The 23,168-nt window shown below is 41.1% G+C and overlaps 1 protein-coding gene across 1 annotated transcript in view; it reads right to left on the reverse strand.

Moving 5' to 3' along the window:
- CDK18 (cyclin dependent kinase 18) overlaps window positions 1-23,168 on the reverse strand; it is a 310,945-nt gene that overhangs the window by 53,000 nt on the left and 234,777 nt on the right. The window contains exons 9-10 of the mRNA XM_077481220.1: window positions 22,140-22,263; window positions 11,341-11,461 (exon numbers count right to left, since the gene is read on the reverse strand). Of these exons, the coding sequence (XP_077337346.1) occupies window positions 11,341-11,461; window positions 22,140-22,263 (245 nt within the window). The remainder of the gene's footprint in view (window positions 1-11,340; window positions 11,462-22,139; window positions 22,264-23,168) is intronic.

Genomic DNA, 23,168 nt, shown 5'->3' on the forward strand with positions numbered 1-23,168 from the left:
ACAGAGTAATTATATTTTCCACAACTTATAGGAAAAGGAGACACAAGGGTAGGGCAAGAACACTAAATTAAAAAAGAAGCCAACTTTATTAAGCTGTCCTCCATACTAAATGACACTAAATGGGATCAAAATCTTAAAACAAAGAACACTGAAGAAAAGTGGAAGTGGACATGTTTAGGCAGGTTTGCTCCCAAATTTCCCTGCCAGGTATAGTTGCCTTGGCCAATTGTTAGGGATCAATTGATTTCACCCTGCACTCTCTTCTGTCACTGGGTGGCTGGGTACCTGGTGACATTAGATAAGATAAGGGCGATGCAAACACAGATCAGGAGTTCATGGGGTGTTTCAGCCAATGGTCAGGGGTTTTCTTGGCCCCTTAGCCTGCTGGGAGAACCTATATATTTAGGCAGAGTCAGATGATCACTGTTCTGTGCCACCTGAAAGGTTGTCTGGGTGGACACGTGTTGAGCTGCCCGGGCTACTAGGCTAGAGTTTGGGCCGATCCAGGGTACATATGGCTGCTAGGCTATCCGAAGGCCTATCCAGAAGCAAGAGAGCAGCGTAGGGTTGGGACTGCGGCTTGCAGTGCAATCAGAAGTGACGGTTCTGCTGCCTGGGGGACCTGTCGTGGCCGGAGGTAGAGGGGAAGCTGCCGCTACTAAGTGTTCTCACCAACCGGGGACAATGAAGAATCAGGAAACTTCAGCAGGTGCCAAGCCAGGGACCCAGTCAGTGGGGTGACGCTTGAGGAGTATCTGGAGTGCTAAGCCAGGTACCCAGCAGGGAAGTGGGGGTGACGCTTGAGGAAGATACTAAGTAAGATGATTGGAAAAGCTAACGGGGTTCAGTGGCAGTGAACCAGCAAGTCTAGTGAGAGAGACTAGGAGCTCAGTGGGTTGAAAATCTACAGGAAGTGACTGTAGAGGAAGTAAAGGAGTTCATTATAACTTGTGTTAGGAACTGTTATAAGACTGTTGCCATAGGAGACATCGCTCCTACACATGCAGATGTGGTGTCTTGCTGGATGCCGCTACCTGTAGAAGTCTCAGAGTCTGCCAATTAACATTGAAATTACCTAAGGGTGTCCTAGCCCTAACCCTCTGTCCCACAGTTCTGTTCAAAAGAATATAAATCTCTTTGCATTCAAGAAGAGTCTGGTGCCCATGAATCCATCTTGCACTACACCTACTATGCCTTGTAACTCATAACTCTATATAAAAGGATGTCAGCTGTCCCTGGCTCTGGAGGTTCTCATTAGACTAAAAGACGCACAGAACCTTGCTACTTTTGGCGCCCAACGTGGGACAAAGGTGTTATCCTCGCAGCAGTCCTCCATAGCAACAGGCTACAGCTCCATTGGGATTTCATCTGGCTTCATGGGAAAGTGGCAAGTAACATCTGTACTTCTCATACACTGAGTTATCATGCATTCTAACAATGTGGGGAAGAACCACCAAGTCTCATTGCTCATATGAGTGGATCAGCCTTTTCTATTGACACTTCCTGCCAGTGCCATGAGGGTTAAAACAGACTCCATGACAGTTTTGGCACACCACAGCGTGAAGAAGGCAAGTGTGAAAGATTCCAGAAAGTATCTGCACCAATCCATTGGCAGGGGGAGGAGTCTACCTTATCCTCCACTCTGCAGAGGAGGATAAGGTAGTGCTGTCACGTTTGTCTGGTTATGAAGAGGAAGATGGCGCAGTTTGGAAGCAAGATGGTGGATTGGAGAAAGGCAGACAACATGGTTGTGCCAGTTAGCAAGTGCTAAGCGCAACTATATCGCTCTACCATAACTAAGACATCCCATCTGATGGATTATCTGAACTGTTTGTGGACACCCTATCCTGTACAGGGAGGTGGAGTGACAGTGATGAGGAAATAATGTGTGATATAGAGGAGGGTGAAGTTCCCTCTACTACTGCCATTAGTGTGAAAATTGAGCTATCTGCCAATGCAGCTCCGTTGATAAGTATTACCATTTCTTTTGAGGAGGACCATTGTGCTTGATGGGTCCCCAAAGCTCGCCCTACCAAGCCAATGCCTGTAACCAAGCCTGATTGTAAGCCAGATGTTGTTGCTGGATGCTCAGTTCAACATGCTCCAGATGCATGGGCCCTACCCGGGTATAGAAACCCTAAAACTCTGCCTCAGGTGTCTAAAGTGCAGCAAATCATTTTAAAGAAAGTGGCTGAGGAATATGGGTACCTATATCCCTAAATACCGGCTCACCTGGAAGAGGAGATTCTGGATAAAGAGACCCAATAAATAGACAAAGCTGTACGATGTTTCCTCAGGATCCCTCTACAAGTGGAATTTCTGATATTATCTCCCAAGGTTGCCAAAAGATATATTTCAGTGTTACACAAATGGGGCTATGGCCGTAAAATCAATCTGGACAGTGTGATCCTAAAAGGCCAGACAAGAAGGACATTAAACACTATGTCGATACAGTCAATGCCAAAGGGGAGGGTGTAACGTTGCCAGATCCCAAGTACTACTGGTAAATGCTACAATATTGCATTTGATGACCTAATCTTGTTGAATTACAAATGTGTGCTGTGTGGAGTTAAGGACGCTATGCTGAAGCCATCTATGCAAAAAAGTTGCTGCTAGTGGAGGGCATGCCTGCTGGCTTTACTGCTGAGATTGTGCTGGACTGAATGCTGCCGGCAGATACAGAGAGTGCCCACTTGAGTCATACTAGCCAGTGCTCTGAAAGTTGCCAGTGCGCCTCCCCCTCTGGAGAGTAATCTGTTGATGTGACATTCAGCAAGTTTGTTCCTCAACAAAGGAGATAGTCTTCCTCAGTCCCCGGCTGTCATGTGGACAGACTGAGGCGGCCATTGCAAGAGGACCTATGTTTCAAAGTGCGGACCCTTGCACCATGGCCCAGCTGCTTTTTGCCTGAATGCAGCTGTGCCTTTCTGTCCCCGGAATTACCCTTAAAGAAGAAGGGGAACTGCTGGGAAATCTTGTTCTACTCGAGTGAAAATTTTATGGACTGTGATATGTCAAGGACACTGGGTTGTTTGGATAGTCAGGTAGAATGAGCTGTGGCAAAGGGGCAAATTCTTACCTTTTATGTGAATAATGGACTAATCCATGCATCAGGACTGTTTACTTGATATAAAACACTATGGAAAGTTTTTTTGATTAGTTAAAAAGGGGTGGCATTCTCGGCTGAGAATGGGGCCCTCTTTCATATGTATATGGTTCCGACATATTATAGCGTGTACTTACACTGCCATGCTGTCCTTGGCTAAGGACAAGTAACAACTATGTGATCACTTATGTATATATTGCACCATGTTATTATAGGGAAATTATGTATTTGCATTGCTGTTTATTTATCTTTCAGGTTTTGCTGCAGTGGTGCGTCTTCCTTGGACAAGGAGAGACAGGAATTCAACATATTGACAACGGTAACCATTTATACCCTTTCATTACTGTATATGTTAGATAGTTAGGATATAAGGTCATTGCTTATATTTCCTTTAATTATCTGAATGGTATGCTGCATTTAAAATTGTACATAATGTTGATATTTGACTACCCTGTGTGGATTACCATTCCTTCATGTATCTGATATCCATGTTTATTCCATATGGTACACCACGTGCATTGTTTACCATTGTTATTCTTTCCCCACCCATTCCAGTTTTTGCCAGGACATTCGCTCTCAGGCTTGAGAGCTCAAATTATTTTTCTGCAAACTCTGAGACGTAGTTTTGTAGGTAGGGGGAGGATGTAGAACCCTGTTTAGGCAGGGTTGCTCCTAAGTTTGCCTGCCAGGTATAGTTGCCTTGGCCAATTGTTACGGATCAATTGATTTCACCCAAAGTCTGGAATAGCTGCACTTTTCTCTTCTGTCGCTGGGTGGCCGGGTACCTGGTGACATTAGATAAGATAAGGGTGATGCAAAGACAGATTAGGAGTATATGAGGTGTTTCAGCCTGTTCTGCGCCACCTGGATGGCTGTCTAGGTGGACCTATGTTGAGCTGCCTGGGCTGCTAGGCTGGAGATTGGGCCTATCCCGGGTACATCTGGCTGCTAGCCTGTCCGAGGGTTTGTGCGGAAGCGGCTTGCAGTCCAACCAGAAGTGACGGTTTTGTCGGCCGGAGAACCTGTTGTAGTCGGAGGTACAAGGAAGCTGTCGCCACTAAGGGACCAACCACCTTGTTACCAGGAATCCACAGTGAGTAGCTGAAGCAAGTACTGGAGCAGTGTTCTCACCAATGGGGGACAGTGAAGAATGTGGAAACTTCAGCAGGTGCCAAGTCAAGAACCCAGCAGGGAAGCAGGGGTGAGGCTTGAGGAAGATACTAAGCAAGACAATTGGAAGAGCTCAAAGGGTTCAGTGGCAGTGAACCAGCAAGTCTAGTGAGAGAGACTGTGAGCTCAGCAGGCTGAGAATCTACAAGAAGTGATTGTAGAGGAAGTAAAGGCGTTTGTTACAACTTGTGTTAGAAACGGTTATAAGGCTGTTGCCATAGGAGACAGTGCTCCTACACATGAAAATTTGGTGTCTTGCTGGATGCCTTTCCCTGCATAGCTGTCTACCTTTAGTAGTCTCAGAGTCTGCCATTTAACATTGCAATTACCTAAGGGTGTACTGACCCTAACCCTCTCTCCCACAGTTCTGTTAAAGAGAAAATAAATCTCTTTACATTCAAATAGTGTCTGGCACCCATGAATCCATCTTGCACTACACCCACCATGCCTTTAAACTCATTCTATATAGAAGGATGTCAGCGTTCCTGGCTCTGGAGGTTCTCATTAGATTAAAAGAGGCCTAGGACCTTGCTACAAAACAATGACATTAGTCAGTGCATTTCATTAGACAATACATATAAAAACAATAAACCTGGGTGAACGAATACCAACATAAAAAAAAGCATTTTAACAAGAAAAAAATGCCCTTAATATGAGGCCAAAAAGTCATCAATGGCATTCCAAAACTTAAAAGAATGAAATAAGATGCATGAGTGCGATCAGGGCAATTAAAATGGTTTATGAGATATTCATTGTTGAGAGTAAAAAAAAAAAAATCCACAAATGTTTTTCTAATATATTAATATTAAAAAGGTCAAGTCAAAACATATTGGTCCCATAAAAGCTGATCAGGGGAAGCTGGTCACGAACGACAGGGAAGTAACTGTACTAAATATGTACATTCTTCTCCTCAGCTTATACGAAGGAAACAGAAGGGGTATAATAAACAAGACAGTGAGATTAATGGCAATATACTGAATGTGCTCATCGGGCTGACAGAGACCAGTGTTGAAACAAAGACAAGAAAAACCTAACGTGAACAAATCACCAGGACCAGATGGCTTACACCTGAGACTTCTCAATAAACTTAAACATGTTATAGCCAGACTGTCATTCCTAATTTTTAAGCACAGCTTACTGACTGGATTGGTACCATCTACTTGGAGAATAGTAAACATGCTACCAATATTTAAAAAAGGACCAAGCTATATACCTAGAAACCACAGACCAGTTAGCCTAACATCAATAGTATGTAAACTATTGGAAGGAATGAGAAGGGGTCGTATCCAAGAATTTATCCAATGATGACTGTGTTGTGTACTCGGCTCGCAGTCCCACCCAGAATGGGCGGGACGGCGAGCTGAGCCGAGTACACAGTACAGTCGGCTCGGTCTTTTTCGGCAGCGCTCGCTCCAGAAACAGCAGGGAGGTGGGACTGCGAGCGGAGCCGAGCAGTCGGATTGGTCTTTTTCGTGGGCGCTCGGTCTTTTTCGGCAGCGCTTGCTCGCTCTGTCTCGGTGGCGGGAAATTTAAACGTGGGCAAGGCTGCAAACGGTGCTGGGCAAACTGCAAACGGCGCTGGGCAAGCTGCAAACGGCGCTGGGCAAGCTGCAAATGATACTGGCAAGCTGCAAATTACACTGGCAAGCTGCAAACGGTGCCAGGTAAGCTGCAAATGATGCTGGGCAGGCTGCAAATGACACTGATCATTCTGCAATGATGGACAAGGCTGCAGATGCACACTGATCAGACTGCATTGATGGACATTGAAATGTAAGTTTTTTTTTTTCTTAAACTTCCCTCCTAAATCTTTTTTCCTTAAAATGCCTTCCTAAACTTGGGGTGCATGTTATACGGCAATAAATATGGTAAATATTTTTTTTATTGGAAAAAACAACTTTATTGAAAAGTATATGCATGGTACATGCATAATTATAAGCAATTTTGACATGATTTACAGTACATACATCAACACATTGGGGTTGATTTACTAAAGGCAAATTCACTGTGCACTACAAGTGCACTACCAAGTGCACTTGGAAGTGCAGTCATTGTAGATTTGAGGGGAAGCTCTGCTGATTTCTATCATCCAATAATGTGCAAGCAAAAATGCTGTTTTTTATTGTACTTGCATGTCCTCCCTTCAGATCTACAGTGACTGCACTTCCAAGTGCACTTGTAGTGCACAGGGGATTTGCCTTTAGTAAATTACCCCCATTGAGTCATTTGTGTAGCATGGGACTGTATATCAGATAGGGGTAGAACCAAGAAGTCTCCATTGTGAGGTTAAGGGATCAGTACTTCAACCATCGTGTAATAGGAAAAAAATTGTAAATCAGATGCATGTCTCCCCATCCATCAACCATCTGCCCCACACCTTCTCATACTTAAGGGGACATCCTCTATGCATGTAGATCAGTTTCTTGTATGGGAGAGTGTCGTTGATCTCTTTTTTCCAACTCTGTATTGTGGGAGGTAAGGCCTACATCCATGTGCGGGCCACTGCCTTCCTAGCCAAGAATAGCATCTCTTGTAGAAAGGTACTCAAGGATTTGTCAATGTCTAAGTCCGGCAGTAGACAGAGCAGCCACACTTTTGGTTCTAGGGTGACAGGTGAGCCCATTTGATTATGGAGAAAGCATATCACGTGCGTCCAGTATGTTTGGATAACTGGACAGGACCATATTAGATGGTAAAATGAGCCTGGGGTTTGATCACATAGACGGCAACCCTGAATTGTATGTGGGTTTGAATCGGGCTATCCTTTGGGATTTCAGATATGTCCTGTGTAAAATATACAGTTGTGTGAGGCGGTCTGATAATCTGGGGGAAACCCTCTTAACGTCCTCCAAGATTTCATCCCAGTCCTCATCCTCTATTGTTCCAACATCTGTCTCCCATCTAGTCTTTGCTGCATAGGCTAGAGCTGTGGTGCTAGTGAGGCGGATGGTGGAGTAAAGGGTGGAGATTAGTTCAGCTGGCTCAGCACCTAGGACTATTTCTACTATAGAAGGAGTGTTTAAGGATGGGTTGGAGCCAGTGAAATTAAAATGTTCCAAACATTAAAAGACAAATTTACCCTCCCTAATCATCTCCTTTTTCGGTATCTCCAACTGTTCCGGCGTAATATGGTCTCAGTGGACACAGCATAAGTGAACTGAATCTCAACAGCGAAAGATTGTGATCCTCTGAGCGTCACTTCCGATATAGCATCAAGCGTGAAAAACTGGTTGCCATACAGCCACGTCCCCATGTTTTGTCATAATGAGAGGCACCTGCAGCACATGTGCTAACATTGTGTCCCCTCAACCACAATACAGCCAGCACTTCCTCAGTCTATACTCATATTGCAAGATACAACAACAATCATAGTCAGCGCATTCATATAAAATCTGCATAGTATAAAGCATAAGCAATCACTGAATCAATGCATATGCATATACTTCTAAACAATAAATGTAAATTTCTGCATCATAAAATAAAAAAAATATATACATATAAAACATGTTTTCATATAAATAAAAACCCTTTAACCTTTACATTACTACATAGAAACCTACTTATTATTAATCAATTATACAGAGAAAACAAAAGATCAATTTAAAATAGTAAAACACGTCATCTCATATTCTTAATTGTTAATAAAACAATTGCGATCCAGCTCGATATTAAACCCTCTAGGAGTAAGACTCTTTTAAAAAAAAATATCCACTTAGTTTCTCTTTGTGATAGATCTCACACTCGATTAGAACCCCTCTATGATGGAAACACACAATCCATTCCACAAAATTGTAATAATGTGGGATCCTGATTGTGTTTCTCCTTAAAATGAAGAGACACACTGTGATATTTGAATCCCCTTTTACTATTGGCAAGGTGTTCTGCCACACCGATTTTGAGAAGTCTCTTGGTCCTCCCCACATAAAATAACCCATATGGGCACCATAGTAAATAGACTACAAGTGTTGCATCTGATAAATTCTTCTATAGAAAAAATGTATCATCATTATTCTTGACACTCCTCATGCCCCTATTTCTGATTTTTAACAGTCCTACAGCAAATACATTTTCTGCATGGGAAAAAACCTTTTAAATTAATATGAAGTTTTTGTTGACCAGGTGGATCTAAGATTTTCCTTACCACCTGGTCCCAAAATTGGGGCCCTTCTATATATGGATTTGGGATGATTGGGTAACACTCCACCCAAATCCCTATCCATATACAGAAAGTGTCAATGTTTTTCCAATTTTTTTCAATTTCCTTATACTGATGATGAAAATTGGATAAGAACATTTGCCTGTATGAGAAAATCTTCCTATTTAGTACAATTACGTCATACCCTAAGCATTTGACCCTTAGGTATGTTCTTAATCCATGTTGGATGATGCCTACTCCTGATAGACAAATAACTGTTATGATCAGTTGGCTTTAAAAATACCCGTGGTCAATCCATTCTAACTTTTATCAATAGTGACATCCAAAAAATTAACTATATGATCACTTAAGTGGTAATCCAGTTTAATATTGCCACTATGGTTTAAATGGGATGAAATTCCAATGCAAATTCCCTTGATCCCGCCGAAATAAACAGGGGGTCATCAATAAATCTGTGATAAAATTTCAATTGTGGTCTATATCTATTAAAGATATACCTATCTTCCCATTCAGCCATGAACAGCACAAATTTTGCACCCATAGCTACGCCAACCTGTTGAGAATAAAATTGGCCATGGTACCAAAAGTAATTGTGTGAAATACAAAAATCCAGTGCCTTACCTAAAAAGCATTTTTGAGCATGTGGGATGTCATCCCTTTTGCTCAGAGCCCAATTTAATGCATTTATTCAGTGATTAGCAGTGGAGGAATTGCTTATGCTTTATACTGTGCAGATTTTATATGAATGCGCTGACTATGATTGTTGTTGTATCTAGCAATATGAGTATAGACAGAGGAATTTCTGGCTGTATTGTGGTTGCGGAGACACACTGTTAGCACATGTGCAGCAGGTGCCTGTCATTAATTAAACAAGGCACTATAGCTCAATTGAGCTGGATCTCAATTGTCTTATTTCCAATATGAAATGATGTGTTTTACTATGTTAAATGGATCTTTTTTTTCCTCTGTATAATCAATTAACAAGAAGTAGGTTTCTACGTAGTAATGTAAAGGTTAAAGGGTTTTTATTTATATGAAAACATGTTTTATATATATATTTATTTTATTTTATGATGCATATATTTACATTTATTGATTAGCAGTATATGCATTGATTCAGTGATTAGCAGTGTGTGGAATCACTTATGATTTATACTGGGCAGATTTTAAATTGATGTGATGACTATGATTATTGTTGCACCTTGCAATATGAGTATAGACAGAGGAAGTACGTTATGACAAAACGTTGGGATGTGGCTGTACGGCAACCAGTTTTTTAGGCTTGATGCTATACTGGAAAGTGACGCTCAGAGGTGAGATTCAGTTCACATATGCTGTGTCCGCTGAGACCACATTACACCAGGGCTGCAACTAACGATTATTTTCATAATTGATTAGTTGGCTGATTATTGTGTCAATTAATCGGTAAATAACTTTAAAAAAAAAAGTCAAATTGACGTTCATTTTCAACCACAGTGACGGGAAAATTTTGAAATAATAGAAAACTTCTTAGTCAAAGGAATTTTCAGACAATGTATGTGGTTTTCGTTCAGAAAATCATTTCTGAACGAAACATCCATTGTTCAATAACATTCATTTTAAAAACAGAATGTTAAAAACAAGTGAAAATTTCAAACAAAATTCTTTCATTCAGCGAATGTACAGATTTTTCGTCTGAATATTCTCCTCTGAAGATTGATCCGCATGGCCAGCATAAGGCTCGGTACACACCTATGCAGTTTGCTTTTGATCTGTTTCTGTAGTGCTTTTTGCTGTACATTTTGATCTGTGCACACGTGATTTTACTGCAATTTGTATTTTTTGGGCAGATTAAAAAACACAAATTGATGCAAAAAATGCGTTACATGCTTTTCTGCAGCTTCTCCATTGAAGTATATTGAACCAATAAAGAACTATTTTGCGTTAAAAGTCCCTGACCCTTTCAGACGTGAACGCGTCCAATAGGAAACTATGTAAATGAACTGTAGTGCATTTCTGCAAAAAGCACTAATAAACACATAGATGTGAACCAGGTCTAAGACGTTTACTAACATAATGGGGTTAAAAAAACTAAAATTAGCCCTTTATAGTAGAAAAAAAATCAGATAATCACTACTGTAAGGGGTTCATTTTTTTACTGTAGAACAGTGAGTAATATTTACAGTAGCAAATTTTTGCTCTTTTTGTACTATAAAGGGCTCTTTTTTTTAACCCCATTATGTTACTGACCGATTAATCGATTATGAAAATAGTAATCAATTAAATTCATAATCGATTAGTTGTCGAGTAATCGATTAGTTGTTTCAGCCCTACATAACACCAGTACTTGCTGCTGCAAGTGGACACCTCTAGGCTTCAATGATTTGAGCTTGCCTCAGTACAATGTTTTAAGCTGTTTTAATAGAATAAACTTTTTTACAATACTGCACTATTGGAGCACTTTGTTTCATTATATATAGAGACTTCATGATATCAGGTGTCACATCTGGATATCATGGATATCTAACCCTGCTGCTGTTTTGCCGAGCATGAGAGTATGCCATCGCCATTCAGTAAGTTAACCAAAGTGGAGTGGAAACACTGAGTGCACGTGGTGTGGTGAACATTTTGAAGATCTCACCTCAGGACATATTCAGCTTTCCTTGTTTGAGTCAATCCAGTCTCATTAGTGGGCTATTTTTGCATAAACTTTATCACTGGATTTATTTATTTATACTGTTTAGCGCTACTATTTACTTTAATTTACATTGAAAATGCCTATTTAGAATTTTAGATTATATAATCAAAATGAAAAGATTTTTAAAAATAAGGGGAACATTCACATGTTAGCAAATAAAAATGAATGGTTTATATTAGGTATACGTAGTTTTTTGCTAGGAGCAAAATTGAGGCACCCATTTGCACTCACCACATATCGATAGGTGTGCCATATTCTGTTGATCCCAGGAGGACATCTGGTGGTCTATACCATAATGTTACCACTTCATTGGAATAGGTTTTGGTGGGTACAGACTTAGCTCTCGCAAGACCTATATATGAACATAACAAAATAAAATTACATTGTAACAACATATTGCTTAACAACAACTAATAGCAGATTAAAGATATAATCAGTTTTAGGCTTCATGTAGACTAGCCTACACTGGCAGCTCCTGAACTTGTTTATTAGCAGCGTTTGGCATTTCTCCTAATCTCAATAGAAGCCTTTGTGTCAATGTACACGCAGGCTCTTCTGAATATCTGGTGTTTACCACATACAAGCACTGTCCACTGCTTTCTCACTAATAAGAAGGAAGTTGGTCAGTATATAAATATGTTATGTGAGACATTACCAAGAAGTCCTGTAAATCACAGAATTAGCACAGTTAATGTAAACAGCATGTAAGGTCATCAGAAAAATGACTAGTAACCCACTTTAATTTTCTACTAGTGTATGCATACTAGTATGTATACTAGTGGGCAGAATACTGCATATTCAACATATTAAAACATAACAATCGAATAGGGCCCTAAATTTAAATAGTACTGATGTAAAAGGTACAAACCTACCAACTTCATCCTAGAAAAACCCCAAAACTGAAAGTCAAAGCCAAGTATGCCTCCAGTGAATCCCAAGCAGCAGTGCATTAAATGTTATAATTAGGCCTCTTGATAGGCCTTGGCATTGCTTTTTATGGTAAGCAGGGCAGGGTATACCTAATGTATGACCTTTAGAAAGTGTCTTTGCAAAAACAGTACAGGGGTTCAGCCAGGGCCGTCTTTACTATTGATTGGACCCTGGGAAAAAAAATTTTTGGGCCCCTTCCCATGCAATTTCACTCTCCACCTGCTCTGAGACATACAATAAATAGCAGCTAGACTTAAAATCTGTAAAGAAAAGAGAAAGAGGCGCCTCTGGGTGTAGACTGTAAAAGTTATATTTAATAAACATGTGGTTAAAAACACTCACATAGTAAAATTGATTGTCAGACGATATATGGATTCCATAAGAATGGAGGGGAGAAGAGCCTCAATGTGTGGTCATCCAAAACACTGCGCTGGGGAGTCCTATTGGAATTAGTCCGCTCCTGGGGGCTGTGTTGGTATACAGAGATGGCCGATGTAGACAGCGCGCGTTCGTCCGAGGTGTGGAACGCACACGGGACTCCAGGCGAAGGGAGGTGACGTCACAGAAGATGCAACGCGTTTTCTGAGCAGGCAATACCGTAGATGATAGGACGGCTGCGCTCCTTTGTCAAGCTTGACAAAGACTTAAAATCTGTTTACTGTATCAGATCAGGCAGCAATTGTGAATGGTTGCCAGCAGTTACAGCATATAATTAATGCTTACTGACTGGTTGCTAGAGGTTACAGCACACATTACGGCTCACTGATTAGTTGCTAGAGGTTACAGCAACTAATCAGGTTTCTGCTTGTTAATTGGTTGCTAGAGATTACTGTACAGTAATACTTCTCACTGATTGGTTGCTAGAGGTTACAGTACATAATCTCCTCACTGCAGGGGGGCATGATATACATATGATTGCTGCCTTTATTTACATATCAATGGCGCCAGCCGCAGCTATCTACTTATTAATGCCGCTGCTATTTACATATGAATGCTGGTTATTTACACGTAAACACAAGGTCTGCAGGTGAGTCAACTGTACATAATAGGGCAGAGCTGGGCAGCATTAGTAGCAGCACTTCACACATAGATATCAGGACACAGCACAGGACTAAAACTTCAAAGGACAAGGACATTTAAACTGCGGTAGTTGGCAAGTATGAGGCAGCTGCTATGGGCCCCACAACAATGACAGGGCACAGGGCAGCTGCCCCCTTTGCCCTGCCTTAAAGACGGCCCTGGGTTCAGCATCTTAAAGAGAAGCATACTGATATCTTCCAGTTGAAGACTTGGTTTAGGAAGAATCCCACAGGAAAGCAGACTGTGGATTCCTGCACATTCCCTGGCAGTACAATTTTACAGCCCTTTCATTTGAATGGGCTGCAAATCATACTAAAATGCACAAAAAGTAGAGCATGCACTGCTTTTAAAAAGTGGGCCATACCAAATGTACTTGTCCATGCACTTGTTACATTGAATGAGGTACATCACATTACTGAAGGTTCAGTTTGCATTTGTTTTATTCCCGCAACTGCATTTGTTTTCTTTTTTTAGGCTTTCTTTCTTCTATTTTGACATGGTTATCTGGCCAGTAAGTCTGTTGCTTTTCAAATGAACAAGCTCTCTTGCAGATGTATCAGTTACAGAGATGAGAAAAAACATTTAATGCTGGCATGGATCGAAATTCGGCCAGTCCAGCACGGTCCCTACGTTTACAACCTCCCTGTGTAAGTTGTACCTATAGGTAAGCCTAGAAGTGAATATCTCCAAAACATGCACAGTTTAGGGGATACTTACTGTATACTGCGCCGATGATGTAATCGATGTATGCGCTCTGAAGGAACTTCTTCAGGAGCCTGTGCTGTGACGCATGTGCAGGAGTGGTGTTACGCGGCTCTGGCCAATCACACAGCCAGAGTCCGTGGCCCCAGAAGGAAGACATGGCCTGCAGCAGGGATGATGTGGGCTTCGCTTGCAGGCAAGTGTCACATAATGTGCTGTTATGTGAAGCATACTAGCACATTATATCTTTGCTTTGCAGGGAAGAAAAAAGGAAGAAAACCCCACCAGGGTTTACTTTCTCTTTAACCGGCAGAGCTTTGTATGGGCACCCTGGTTGTACAGAAGTCAATCTATCTAGCCTGTTGGGTTTTTCCTGAATGATTAGTGATGGCGGCAATAGCCAGGAATACTAGTCCACTGACAATGGCTGTTTACAATTGTCAGCGTTTATTAATTTATGTACAATAAAACCTTTATCTTAAAAGGAAAAAAAGATAAAGTGTTTATAAAGTGTCAGCTGGAGTTCAGCTTCAATTTGTTAGTCAAGTCCAACTAAATCTGCAAGTCTAATGCTGGCCATACACACTATGAAAAATCGGCCAAACCCATTTTCGAAAAACATTCCCTATTTTTGTTTTTTGTTTTTACATATACCTAATGAAAACAGTTTGCAATATAGTCAGTGTTTATCTGGCGCTCCAGATGGAGTAATCCTTAGGGGTATAGTCTGTGGCTGTAATAGCTGGATGGACGTTTTACACTCAGGGCAGTGCCGCCCCCCTCCCTGTTTTTTCCTTAGTGAAAACAGTTCGGACGGGGAAAACATTAACCTTTCAATTTATCGTTTGTTCGGCAGAAAATTTCCAAACTTATCCTTCATTTTTTCGGCTCAAAAACATCCCAATGATTATTGATTTTGTGTCCATTAACTGGCCAAAAGAGGAACGAACTGTGTAAATGACCGAATTTCGGACGATTTTTAGTATAGTGTATGGCAAGCATAACACTACCCTCTCCCCAGACTAACTGCTGCTGTCCAAAGGTGTCTGCTTTACTATTTCATCCAGTATGCAGACACCTCAAGAGAGGAAGTGTGTTACTGAACTGTTCACCGGGTGAAATAAAGGAAAAAAGCCCAAAATTTAAGGCCCCGTTCACACCTATGCGAAATAGATGCGGCTTACACCGCATCCAATTCGCAGGACATTTCAAAATACTTTCATTTTACTGAGGCTGGTTCACATATCTGCGGTGCATTCGCACTCTGCATTGCACAAAAAATGTGTGCGTTTTCTAGGAAGTGCTACTGAAGCAATTCTGAGCGAATACTGATCAAAAACTGACATGAAATGCTGAACAACTGAGTTTTCTCTTCGCAGGGAAACCTGAGCTTCAATTCGCACCGCACATGTGTGAACCCAGCCTTAATCAATGCAGCCACTACATCTAAGGACTGGTAAACTGCATTATGTTATATTTTTGTTTTTGGTGTTTAATACCACTTTAACCTTTTCACTTTTTTTACCCTGCCTGTGCGTGTTTTTATAAGGCCCATTGACACCTGAGCAGTTTTCTGCTTGAAGCTCTACAAAGCTCAACAAGGAAAATCCTATTCTTTTCAATAGCCCTTGTTCACACCTGAGAATTCTGTTGCCTGTAGAATTCTGTCACGCCTGACGCTCAAAAAAGTACATGAGCTTCTTTTTGGCAGACTGAATGCAGACAGAGCCCCATAGTTTTCAAAAGGAACACCTGAAAACATGCGTTATGAGCTATAAAACGATTGTAATGCACTTCTAAAACGCTCAAAAACTCTCAGATAAAAACATTAGAAAATTTCTCCTCCCAGGTGGGAATACAGCCTAAGAATGTGTGTTTAACACTTTATAAAGCTTTGTGTATCAGTACTACTTGGATCAAATGTAAAAAGAACATGGTTAGTGCAAAAAAGGGTATCACAGACAGTAGTCAACTGTTTTGTAGCAAGTGCACTAAAATAGTTACAATCATGTTTATCATTTGATTAAACAGCATTGCCAGCATTCTTCTGTGCTGCCTGAGGTACGAACTACTAATCATACCACCAAGGCTATACTTGATTCAAGACTGTGAAAACTAAAACTGCAATATTTCCTTTTGAGTGATGACAAACAAATGTTATATCTCAGAATGTTTTGGTCCCTCCCCTCACATATTTATGGCTACTGATGATACCTTTTTCAAAATAAGCTTATTGGTATTGCTAGCTTAATCGCTTCCCACACGGCCTATTGTAAAATGATGGCCGGGCAGGTGCCCTATCATCCTGAGTGGATGTCGTGTGACATCCTCCCAGGATGGGGCTACTTTCTGGCACGATCTGTCACCTGCTGTCTCTCAGTGTCAGTGACTACTGGTACCATGTGATCGCTGTGACCAATCACAGCAGATTACATGACAACTGTACACACCGAATGGCGTTGATTCATACCATTTATTGTGTGCTATTGTGTTGATCTCTGTGATTGGTTACAGTGATCACATGGTACAGACAGGGCCAATCAGAGCCCATCTGTACCACATGATTAGCCATATGTGGCCAATCACAGCTAATCACAATAATGCATACTGAATGAATCTGTTTCATTCAGTAAAAATGGTTGTTTATAACAATGATACATACTGTTATAAACATCCAGTGTGTAAAAAAAAAAAATCTTGATCACCAGAGTAGTACAGAGTTATTATGGTAACATTGTATTGCTCAGGTCACAGTATGTAAAACATTTATTGTAAAAATGAATAAAAAAGAAAAAATATTTGAAAAGTTAAAAAAATATATATTATTTTTTTCTTTACATACTGTCACCAGTCAGTGTCCCTGATCACTGCCACACCAATTATATGATGACACTGTACTGCATTGGTGACAGTATGTAAAAAATTGTGAAAAAACTATTTTTTTTTTTAAAAATTATCCATTTTCCAAAAAATTGTGACAAAAAATTACAAACTTCAAAAAACTTTCCATGCCTCTTACCAAATACTTGGACTGTCTATTTTCCAAAAAGGGGTCATTTGGGTGATATTTGTCCTGTCCTGGCAATTTCGGGCATTAAGAATTTAAATAGACTATCAGTACATCAGGATTGATACATTTTCAGATATACAGTGGGAAAAAATAATTATTTGATCCCCTGCAGATATTGTAAGTTTGCTCACTTATAAAGAAATGAAGGGTCTATAATTTTCATCATAGGTATATTTTAAATGATAGAGAAAGAATATCAACAAAAAATCCAGAAAAAAACACGATACAAATGTTATAAAGTGAGTTGCAGTTCAGTGAGTAAAATAAGTATTTGATCCCCAAGCAAAAGATGACTTAGTACATGGTGGAAAAACCCTTGTTGGCAAGCACAGAGGTAAGATGTTTCTCGTAGTTGTTTACCAGGTTTGCACACATCTCAAGAGGGATTTTGGTCCACTCTTCTTTACAGATCCTCTCTAAACCCTCAAGTTTTTTTGGCTGTCATTTGGCAACTCTAAGTTTCAGCTCCCCCCATCAGTTTTCTATAGGATTAAGGTCTGAAGACACTCCATGACCTTAATGTGCTTCTTCTTGAGCCACTCCTTTGCTGCCTTGGTGGTATGGTTTGGGTCATTGTCATGCTGAAAGACCGATCCACGACCTATCTTCAGTGTTCTGGCTGAGGAACGAAGGTTCTCATCCAAGATTTTACAATACATGGCCCCATCCAGTCAGCCTGTACCTTTAGCAGAGAAACAGCCCTAAAACATAACGTTTCCACCTCCTTGCTTGACTATAGGGTTTTCTTAGACCCCTTTCACACCAGAGTGTTTTGCAGGCGCTATAGCGTTAGAAATAGCGCCTGCAATCCGCCCTAAAAAAGCTGCACAATTGTTTGTAGTGTGAAAGCCCGAGGGCTTTCACACTACATCGGTGCGCTGGCAGGACGTCAAGGAAAAGTCCTGCCAGGAACTTCTTTGGAGCGGTGAAGGAGCGGTGTGTTTACCACTCCTCAACCGCTGCTCCCCATTGAAATCAATGGGGCAGCGCTGTAATACCGCCTGCAAAACGCCGCTATTGCGGCGTATTGCCGGTGGTTTTAACCCTGTCTCGGCCGCTAGGGGGGGTAAAAGCGCCCCGCTAGAGGCCGAAATGCACCGCAAATCTGGCGGTAAAACACCACTAAAAATAGCGGCATTTTACCGCCCACGCTATGGGCAGTGTGGTGTGAAAGGGGTCTTAGGGTCACAGTCAGCAGTGTTTATTTTGGCAGCAAATTTCGATTTAGTTTTAGTCTTAGTGTTAGGACTAAAATGGCATTTTAGATTTAGTCCCATTTTAGTCTTTTGCAATTGTTTTAGTTGTATTTAGTTGACTAAATCTCCAGTACATTTTAGTCGACTAAGGCCGCGTACACACGGGCGAACTGTTCGCCCAACTTTGTCCGCTGAACAGTGTTTGGGCGGACAGTCCGCTCGTGTGTGGGCTTTCAGCGGACAGTTTCAGCGGACAGTTGGACGGACAAGGTTTTTCGGAATTTCCGAAAAACTGTCCGCTGAAACCTTGTTTCAGCGAACAGCCCGCTCGTGTGTAGGCTTGTTCGTCAAACAAAGTTGCGCGCATGCTCAGAAAGGATTTTCACGCCGAAAGCTATAATGCAGTGTATAGGACGTCGTATTTTTCGTCCCGTCGTACGTGCTGTTCACGTCATCGCGCACGGTTTCAGCAAACTGTTCGTTCGTCGTGTGTGGGCATGTCCGTCCATGCTAATTTTGAGCGGACTGTTTGCTGAAACTGTTGGACGGACAAAGTTGGGCAAACAGTCCGCGCGTGTGTACGCGGCCTAAAACTAATTTTTAGTCGTCTAAAATCAAATGGGTGTAATTCAATTGTAATGCATTAGTTAACAATTCTCTACAATTTGCAAACTCATTATGTACTGCTGGAGTGAAAAATCTAATAAGTTGTTTATTATTACATTGAGGTATGAACAAGCACTACATACCAGTGTAAGCCCTTGTACACACGGTCGGACATTCCGTCGGAATGTTTCCTATCGGACCGCTTTGTCAGATATTCCGACTGTGTGTGGTCTGCATCGGACTGTTTCCATTGGAATATCCGACGGACCAAGTTTTCCAACTTGCCGGTCAAATTTTCAGACAAAATGCTCCTATCGGACATACTCCGATTATGTGTAGCCTACTCCGATGGACAAAGTGCCATGCATGCTCAGAACAAATTCCTAGACCAAAGCTATTGGCTACTAGCCTGAACGTAGTCCCGTCGTAATGAAATAACATCATCACGTTATGTACAATCGGATTTTCCGACAACTTAGTCCGACCGTGTGTATGCAACATCACTTCCGGACCTCTTCTGGAATTAATCCGTCGGAATTACTCCGACGGATTTGGTTGTCGGAATCTCCGACCGTGTGTACAAGGGCTTAATTTTGAAGTCAAATTTCAATTTAGTTTTAGTCCCATTTTACTCTTGTGACTAAAATGCCATTTTAGTTTTAGTTGTATTTTAGTCATTGCAGTTGTTTTAGTTTTAGTTATATTTTTGTCAACTAAAATAATATTCATTTAGTCAACTAAAATGTTTTAGCCGAGGAAATTAACACGTCAGCATTTTTCTTCCTCCAAACACGGCGAGTTGAGTTAATGCTAAAGAGCTCAATTTTGCTCTCACCTTACCACAGCACTTTCTCCCAATCCTTCACTGAATCCTTTAGATGTCCATTTGCAAACTTTAGATGGGCATGTACAGAGGGGGACCTTGCAGGCGCTGCAGGATTTCAATCCATGACGGTGTATTGTGTTACCAATGGATTGTTTGGTGACTGTGGTCCCAACTGCCTTGAGATAATTTACAAGTTCCTCCCGTCTAGTTCTGGGCTGATCCCTCACTTTTCTCATGATCATCCTTACCCCATGAGATTATATCTTGCATGGAGCTCCAGACCGAGGGGGTTTGATGGAGCAATTATTCGCAAATGGAAGAAATACAAAATAACCAACAGTTGTCTCCTCACCAAGCTTCTTGCTGATGGACTTATAGTCCAACCTTGTGCAGGTCTACAATCTTGTTCTTGACGTCCTTTGACAGCGCTTTGGTCTTGCCTATGATGGTGAGGTTTGAATAGAAGAAAGAGATTCTGGGGACAGGTGTCTTTTATAAACATAACAAGTTGTCATTCGGAGCGCCTCTATGTGGTACACTGATTAGTCATTGCAACATAATGGGGTTGTAAACCCCTGTGCTTTTTCATCTTAATGCATCCTATGCACGCACACTCGCATCGGCTCCAGCGAGCCCCCTAGTGACCAAAAGGTGAAGCGACATAAGGTAACGTCCTTTTGCCCAGGGGAGCCAACCTGACACAATACAACTGCGCCGGCTGGACGGGAAAGGGTTGAATATGAGATGAGATCTGGGGTCAAAAAGACACAAAAATGCAATAAAAAAAAATTAGATGTAATTTAAAAAAATAAAAATGTTGCTTTAAGAGCTATGGGCGGAAGTGACAGTTTGACGTCGCTTCCGCCCTGCAATGGTATGGAGATCTTCCCCTCACTCGTCTTCATACCAAGCCAAAGAGAGGACCCGAATGCCTCTGCCACTACTGACGGATCCGGTGAGCGGCGGAAGGCACTGGAGAGTGGCAGGAGGGGGGCCCTTCTCCCGCCATCGATAAAAGTGATCTTGCAGCGAGTCTGACGCAGAGACCACTTTTATCTGAAACCGGACCGCTCACTGAAGAAGAGTATGCCGGGGTTCGGGTAGCTAGCTGCTGCCATAACAACAATATCCCTCTTCAAAGTGCCGACGTATATCAACGTGAGCTGGTCTGGAAGTGGTTAAGTTGAGAGGACTAATCTGTGTACCACATAGTGCACATACTGTAGCCAGTCTGTGGGACCCAGAATTACGTATTGTTGATTGGTAGGGGACCAACTACTTATTTTACTCATTGAACTGCAACTCAATTTATAACATTTGTATCATGTTCTTTCTGGATTTTTTGGGTTGATATTCTGCCTTTATCATTTAAAATACACCTATGATAAAAATTATAGACCCTCCATTTCTATGTAAGTGGGAAAACTTACAAAATCTGCAGGGGATCAAATAATTTTTTCCGCCACTGTAACTATATACCATAGTTTGTGGACTCTATAATTTTCCTACAGACTAAACAACATACACAGATTTGGGTTATTTTCACCAAAGATATGTAGCAGTATACATTTTGGCCTAAATGTATGAATAAAGATTTTTTTTTGCAAAATAATTTAACAGAAACAAAGAAAAATGTGTTTTTTTATTTTACATTTTTAGTCTTTATTTTTTTGTTTATTTAGCAAGCAATAAAAAACCCAGTGATAGTTAAATACCACCAAAAGAAAGCTCTATTTGTGTGAAAAAATTATAAAAATTTCATATGGTTACAGTGTTACATGACTGCCCAATTGTCATTCAAAGTGTAACAGTGCTGAAAGCTGAAAATTTGCCTGGGCAGGAAGTGGGTGAAAATGCCCTGTATTGAAGTGGATAAGACTCATAAAGCATATGTCTATATTTAAATGGCCATTTTCTTACCAACTTATCAGCCGATGAAGAAGGCGTGGCTGTGCCTTCAAAGCGTGTTCTGATTGGCCAGACAGTGTGTGGGTGGCTCCCCAGTTTGACAGCCCTGGATCACTCCCACCCAGAGACACACAGCCAATATCTCCATGAGGCCCCAGCTGCGGCTAACACACAGCGCTCGTGGATCCCTCAATAGAGACTTCCCAGCGGTCCTCGTGTGCTCCTGTGACACTGCTTGTAAAAACGCCCATCCGCACTCTGCAATGCTCCAACATTTTTTATGCAAGTTTTTTGTGTTGTTTTATACTTTTATACTGAATAAATTCCTAAGCTGTTTAAAGGATTGGCTTGGCGCTTCTCTCTCCTCCATTTGCTTTCCTTTTGTTCACAGTGATTGGGTCCCCCAGCCTGTTCCTGAAGCAGCCTCACTCCTTTTACAGCCTCCATTTAGAGACTTTTTTAGGGACTAATTTTTAGGGGTTCATCCCCCAGAACTTTCAATCCACTCACCATTCACATGCATGTCTTTTCATTAAAATTTTAAACTTTAATCTTTTTCATCGGATGGTTTAGCACTGAACATATATTGTGTATGTGTTTCCTTCTAATGTCTTTATAAGAATAAACAATTCATTTAGCCAGATCTCCATGCATACATGGCACGGCAAACCTTAAAGAGACACCCCCTATCATTACAACAGTATGCACTCACCAAAATCTGCTAGCTTCAGTTCTCCTTTTTCATTAATTAATAAATTCTGTGGCTTGAGATCCCGATGTAGTACTTTTTTGTGGTGGCAGTATGACAAGCCCCGAAGAAGCTGAAACATAAATATCTGTAAAGATAGAAAACTTTGTTACAAGTGATGCAAACATTCTTCAAACCTCTACAGATTCAGAAAAATGGTCCAGTAAGTATATTTTAGTTGTTGATAGATTTGGCAAAAGTGAATAACCAAATCAACTTAGAACCTCCAGTGGCAATTATCATTTAAATCTCTTTCATTTAGGTAAAGAGACTCTCCTTGAGGAGAAAGATTAAAAAGAGGAGGAATTAGAGCTTGCAGCTGCAGTTGGTAGACCTCAAAACCAAAGCCTCTAAAGATAATGGAAACAAGTGAGTAATTTTAATACTGTTAGCTGCAGTAACACATCCCGTGAGTGGTCTCCCTCTGACATACAACCGCGCATGTGCAATCTGCTCTTTCTTGCTCTGTCACTGCAACTCGTGATCTCTACTGCTGCTGCTGTGAAGGGTGAGGAAAAGTGCGCTGCATTTCAGAGGGAGAGCTCTTGTTCCCTAGATGCTGGATCTGTGCTCAACGGTTCTCATGTCCTAGATTATGTGCAAGACACAGCGGATATCTCTCATTGGAATTTTTTTTGGCCAGGCTTCAGTAAAGCCACACTAGACCTACATGAATATCAGTTAACTTAAGCTAATTTTTTCCATCTGAACAATAACAACCTGTCTTTAATTTGCACAGGTTGCTGGCCATGACTGATTGCAAACGCCTGTGCTATATTTGCTACAGAGAAATGCAACTTTTTGGCGGCATATGGGCCAAATAGCCATGTGAATGAACCTTTAAACAAACTAAGGAATAAGTAACGATTGCATCTGAATATGAAACACCTATTTATTGGTTACAAACATTTAATTGTTAAGGTGTTCACAAGGTCTTATTTTTGTGAAATTTAGCCACTGATAATGATTCTGGTTTCGTGTTGTATGTACTGT

Source organism: Lithobates pipiens, unplaced genomic scaffold (assembly GCF_037356315.1).
Source record: "Lithobates pipiens isolate NorthernLeopardFrog02 unplaced genomic scaffold, aLitPip1_a1.2 Scaffold_16, whole genome shotgun sequence".
NCBI lineage: Eukaryota > Metazoa > Chordata > Amphibia > Anura > Ranidae > Lithobates > Lithobates pipiens.